Source organism: Eleutherodactylus coqui, chromosome 6 (assembly GCF_035609145.1).
Source record: "Eleutherodactylus coqui strain aEleCoq1 chromosome 6, aEleCoq1.hap1, whole genome shotgun sequence".
Classification (NCBI taxonomy): Eukaryota; Metazoa; Chordata; class Amphibia; order Anura; family Eleutherodactylidae; genus Eleutherodactylus; species Eleutherodactylus coqui.
Window position 1 is genome coordinate 229,782,076 of NC_089842.1, and position 6,164 is coordinate 229,788,239.

At 49.5% G+C, this 6,164-nt stretch overlaps 1 protein-coding gene across 4 annotated transcripts in view; it reads left to right on the forward strand.

The window, feature by feature from the left end:
- Positions 1-5,832, forward strand: part of DUSP23 (dual specificity phosphatase 23) — a 15,167-nt gene extending 9,335 nt beyond the window's left edge. For all 4 annotated transcript variants that reach the window (XM_066609069.1, XM_066609070.1, XM_066609072.1 and 1 more), the window contains one exon: positions 5,441-5,832. In XM_066609069.1, the coding sequence (XP_066465166.1) occupies positions 5,441-5,626 (186 nt within the window). In that variant the 3' untranslated portion in view covers positions 5,627-5,832. The remainder of the gene's footprint in view (positions 1-5,440) is intronic.
- Positions 5,833-6,164: the final 332 nt, after the last annotated feature.

The following is a 6,164-nucleotide window of genomic DNA, read 5'->3' on the forward strand; positions in this document are numbered from 1 at the left end:
GCTGTGTCGTTCCCATCACTTTCTTGAATTTCCCAGGTTTTCACAAATGAAAACCTTAGCGAGCATCGGTGATATACAAAAATGCTCGAGTCGCCCATTGACTTCAATGGGGTTCATTACTCGAAACGAACTCTCGAGCATCACTGAAAGTTCGACTCGAGTAACGAGCACCCGAGCATTTTGGTGCTCGCTCATCTCTATTAAAAACGCATCGCACAAAAATTGCAAAACAAACTTGCGATGCGTTTTTAACATTAGAAAGTCCCATTGACAATCGCGTGAAAAAAACACACAAGAAAAACGTAAGTGTGCCGGAGCCCTAACTTTGATAGATCAGACTTTTACAGATGCGGCGATACCAAATATGTGTCTGTTTTTTTTATTATTAACAAGGAGAAGTTTTTTTGTTTTTTTTTAAACTTTTTATTTTTTTATATTTTATAATAAAATTCTTTATTTTACTTATTTATTTATTTTTTAGTCCCCATAGGAGACTTGAACTTGTGATCATTTAATTGCTCATACCATATACTGCAATACTCCAGTATCACAATGTATGCTATTTCTGCCAGCATTCTATTAGGACAGGCCACAGACTCATCCTAATAGGCAGAAACACATTGCAGCCTTGGGCACCTTCAGAAGGACCTAGGCTGCCATGACAACCGAACAGCACTTCATGATCTCATCCCGAGGGTAGCTGTTCGGGACCCCTGAAGTCTGATCGGGGCATTTAAATGCCACTGTTAGAATTGGCAGCATTGTTTGAAGACTTAACAGCCATGATCAGTGTCAGCGCTGATTGCGGCTGGTGTCAGCTATTCACACAGTAAGTACCTGCCATGTATGCAATGTGACCGGCTTCGCATTACGCTCCATACAAACCCCGACGCTAGAAGCCGTACATTCACACCCAAAAGCAGTAAGGGGTTATTACAAAAAAAAAAAAAGATATTAAAGCTTTAAACCCCCTCCCTGGTATCGCTGCATCTGTAACAGTCCAATGTGTTAAAATTTCACATAATTAATCCTGCACCAGAGTCCACATTCTGGAGGGCTCATGGTGTTAATGTCCTATCTGACATAGTCAGTGAGGGCACCCTCTGCACTTTCCTACAGCTGCAGATATGACCTGCCTGAGCATTCCTATTTCAGATATTACCAGCTACGACATGTGATCAGGGCTCCGTTTCAGGGCCTGTCCATACCGCTGTCCCTGACTTGGTTGGAAGGCTTGGCAAAGATGTGTAACCTAGTGAAGCCATTGTCCCGTTTCTATGCCCACTTGGTGCAGTGTCTTGCCCCGTTGAGGAAGATGGTCACCCAGAAATGGGTTACTGACATTCCTGATCTGTTAGCGGGGGCAAATAAAGACATATTGGCGGGCTCTGAACCTCCTTTGATTAGTGCTATATTATACTATACCCCCTGCAGGCTACATGTAATGGGTCTGCTCCCCTCAGCGACCTGCCCACGATGCTTAATTGCTGGTGGGACCATCATGCACATGTTATGGGACTGCAGTGTCATGCGAGACTACTGGGGGACGTTCCTATATTTATGGAATCTCATCTGAGGGCCTGAGGATCATGCACCCTGGGGTGTGCTTCTTTGGGCTTGTTGGAGACTTACCACTGGTAGCGGCAACCCGCACCTTATATAAGCTACTGTTTCTCTATCTAAAAAGGTGATTTTGTTGAATTGGAAGCACCCTGGTAGGCCGACCAGGAATGCATGGATCCAGATGGTGAACTCGGTGCTTCCAATGCATAAACTGACTTATATGGGCAGGGGATGCACAGAGAAATTTGACAAAGTTTGGGGGGCTGGGTGAACTGTCCTGCATCGCACAAAAATTGCAAAGCACCAACTTGCAATGCGTTTTTAACATTGGAAAGTCCCCTTGACAATCACGTAAAAAAAACGCGCAAAAAAAACGCAAGTGTGCAGCAGCCGTAAGGCCTCATGTCCACGGGCAAAAGAAGAATTAAAATCCGCAGCGGATTTTAACTCTTCTCCTGCCAGCGGATCCGCACCCCATAGGGATGCATTGACCTCCCGCGGGTAGATAAATACCCGCGGATCGTCAATAAAAGGGAATTAAAAAAAAAAAAAAAGGAGCATGAAAAAAAAGTGACATGCTCCATTTTCGTGCGGGTCTCCCGCGGGGACGGCTCCCGTGGGCTTCTATTGAAGCCTATGGAAGCCGTCCGGAACCGCAGGAGACCTAAAATAAGAATAACTTACCTGCAGCGGACCGGGCAGATCTTCTCTTCCTCACGGCCGGATCTTCTTGCTTCGGCCCGGCAGATGTGCCTGGCGCATGCGCGCGGCACGCTGCCGGCGTGCCGAGTACATCTGCCGGCCGAAGAAAGAAGATCCGGCCGTGAAGAAGAGAAGACCTGCCCGGTCCGCTGCGGGTAAGTTAATTCTTATTTATTCTTCTTTTCAGCGCTCACGTCCGCGGGGCAGGAGGGACCCGCTGCAGATTCTCCATGGAGAATCCGTAGCGGGCCTGATTTTCCCCGTGGACATGAGGCCTAAGTAGTACTACGTAAAAGAAGCTAAAGAAAAAAAGTAATCATACTGGCCCACAGAACAAATGTAACTTGTCTTTTTACTGCACCACGAACGCTGTAGAAACACCCCACCCCCTTAATTGTTTTTTTTTTGTTTCTTTTTGCCCCACTTCGAGATTTTTAAAAGTTTTCAAATATCTTACATGGTACTTTAAATGGTAGCACTGAAAAAAACCAAACCTTCATGTAGATATATCACCAGAAAAATACTAAAGTTACAATTCTTTGAAAGTGCATAGGACAAAAAAAAAAGAAAAAAATGGCTGCAGGAGTAAGGGGTTAAAAGGGGGTTTCTATTGCAGCCAAACATGGCCGTGACGGGAACACCACTGTAGACGAGGCCAAGTACATTGTTTCTGTAACTCTAGTAGAAGTGGATGGAAATGATGGGAACAGCATAGTGCAGCGCGTTTGGGTAATTCTGGAGCACCCCTGGTCACAGCATATACAGTCAGGCCGGGGGCCACAACTCAAGATAGCTGCGGGTCCCAGTGGTGGAAGCCACACCTATCAGACTTTTACAGCACATCTAAAAGTTCCCCTTAATATCTGAATGCTATAGGACATAATCTTGTGTCCTGACTTGGAAGCCGCTCCCGCACCAGGACATACTCTTACGACCTATGGATAGTACGCTCTCAGACGCCGAGCCTGCGCCATCTGCAGCGGGAGCCGTCTGTAACTGACAGCTGGTTTTGTGCTGCAACAGCAGGGATCGGTGAGAACCCCTTATAGGCCGTGAACAATGTTACTCGCAGCATATAAAGGGTTGATAGAGGGAGGGCGCTTCCTCTGTGATGTCATTGGCCCTCCTCTATATAATTGCAGAAGGCCAATGGCTTGCCATGGCAAGCGGATGCCAGAGGATGGCATCCAAGTAAGCCATGGCCTATGATCACTACAACTAGTAATAATGCGTTGCAGTACAGAATTACTGCAGTGTGTCATCAGAGCAATCATAGCATTGTAAGTTTACGTCCTCTACAGCAGTGGTCCCCAACCTTTTTGGCACCAGGGACCGGCTTCAAGCAAGACCATTTTTACAAGGCCCAGCAGGGTTGGGTGGGACATGGGCGGGGCTTTTGTTATAGGGGGCGGGGTTAGGAAGGGGGTTGGAGTTTAGTGCATTCTTATTTAATTATGACATTTAGAATGTCCTGGCAATACACACATAGGGCAGTATATAATCTATCCCCCCCCCCAGCACACAAATAGGGCAGCATATAATTTATCTCACCCCCAGTAATAGACAGCCCCCATCCCTCAGTAATTAGCAGCCTCTCCCCCTGTAATAAGTAGCCCCCACCCCAGTAATAAGCAGCCCCCCCAGTAATAAGCAGGTCCCCCCCCAGTAATAAGCAGCCCCACCCCCAGTAATAGGCAGTGCCCCCCCCCAAGTAATAGGCAGCCCCCCCCCCGTAATAGGCAGCCCCTTCCCCTGTAATAAGTAGCCCCCCCCAGTAATAAGCAGCCCCCCTAGTAATAAGCAGGTCCCCCCCAGTAATAAGCAGCCCCCCCAGTAGTAAGCAGCCCCCACCCCCCCAGTAATAACCAGCCCCCCTCCCCTGTAATAAGCAGACCCCCCCTGTAATAGGCAGCCCCCCCTGTAATAGGCAGCCCCTTCCCCTGTAATAAGTAGCCCCCCCAGTGATAACCAGCCCCCCCAGTAATAAGCAGCCCCTTCCCCTGTAATAAGTAGCCCCCCCAGTAATAAGCAGGGCCCCCCAGTAATAAGCAGCCCCCCCTAGTAATAAGCAGGTCCCCCCCCCCAGTAATAAGCAGCCCCCCCGTAGTAACCAGCCCCCCCCCAGTAATAGGCAGCCCCCCCGTAATAGGCAGCCCCCCCCCCCCGTAATAACCAGCCCCCCCAGTAATAGGCAGCCCCTTCCCCTGTAATAAGTAGCCCCCACCCCCCAGTAATAACCAGCCCCCCCAGTAATAGGCAGCCCCTTCCCCTGTAATAACTAGCCCCCCCCCCCAGTAATAGGCAGCCCCCCGTAATAGGCAGCCTCCCCCATAATATGCAGCCCCCCCCCCCATAATATGCAGCCCCCCCAACCCATATACTTACCTCCTCCCTGCTGTCGCTCTCTCTCTGCTTGCCCGGACGTCAGTGTGCAGCCCGGAACGCTTTCTCCCCGAGTCCTCTCCTGCGGAACTAATGAGCAGGGGACTCAGGGAGGGGAATCTGGCTGCACAGACGTCAGTGTGTGCGCCGGGAACAGCGCGATTACCAGCGGGGAGCTGCGGCGCCCCCGCTGGTAATCGCTTCAGTGGTCATAGCACAAGGCAGCGGGCCGGATTCGGGCCGCGGGCCTTGTGTTTAGAGCAAAAGTTCCCGGCGGTGCCGCGGACCGACGCTAACCACCCAACGGCCCGGCCCCGGTCTGCGGCCCGGTGGTTGGGGACCCCTGCTCTACAGGGACAAAAAAAAGAAGCCATGTTAAAAACTAGTAGTAAAAAAAACAAACTTTTTTTCCCAAATGAGGGGTTTTATTGTGCAAAATTGGAAAAACCTAAAAATATATAGCATTTTGGTATTATTGTAATTGTACCAATCCACGGAAAAATGTATCATGTCACTTATTCTGCATGATGAATGCTTTAAAAAAAAAAAAATAGGAGAATTGATGTTCTACAATACATTATGGGGACCCAAAAACAGTACCAATAAAAACTACAGCTCGCGACGCAAAAAACAAGCCCTTATGGCCATTGGGGTGGAAATGAGGAGATGAAAATCCCCCCAAAATCGTTGTGTCCCTATGGCCAAAAAAGGCCGTGTCAGTAAGGGGTTAATGCTCTTGCCTGCAGTCTGTTACCTTCACCTCCAGCATTTGACGCTCTGCTCTCTCCTGCAGGGGGTCGCAGTCCACTGTCTTCATGGGTACGGCCGGACTGGCACCATGTTGGCCTGCTATCTGGTAAAATCTAGAAGGATCACCGGCGTGGACGCCATTCATGAGATCCGCCAGCTCCGTCATGGATCCATAGAGACGACCGAGCAGGAAAAGGCTGTCATACAGTTCCACCACCACATCAAGTGATGAGAGAAGGCGGAGGGCCGCCAGGGGACCCCAAAGTGTTCTAACGAATGGACTCAAAGCTATATGTACTATTTATAGAATGATATCTGTGTTGTATTGGGGTGGGGTGTTCACAGAGGGTGGGGGGTCCCTGAGGGCCCCTCCTGTAACCTCACCAATAACTGCAGATGATCCGTCCAAGGTGATTAAATCTTGATAGTATCGTCTGTGTGACCCTCATTATACCCTCCATGCAAAAACGCACAGCCCAGAGAGGCAGGGCGTGTGCCAGCTTTGGGGCACCTAGCAACACGGGGCCCAGGACTAGTTGGCCACACCATCATTACTACAGTACCAGGTAGTGAGAACCATGGCAGGAGTCCAGATGAGATGCAAACAAAGTGTTGGGAGCCCGTTCTGATGCTCGCTACTGCCCCCTCTCTTCTATGTACACAACAGGCGTCGCTCCTGGTGACTGTAAGCGACGGGGGTCATCGCCATCGGCTTATGTCATCAGTAAGCCCGCTGCTGGACAGACTCAGTAGAGAACAAACACGGT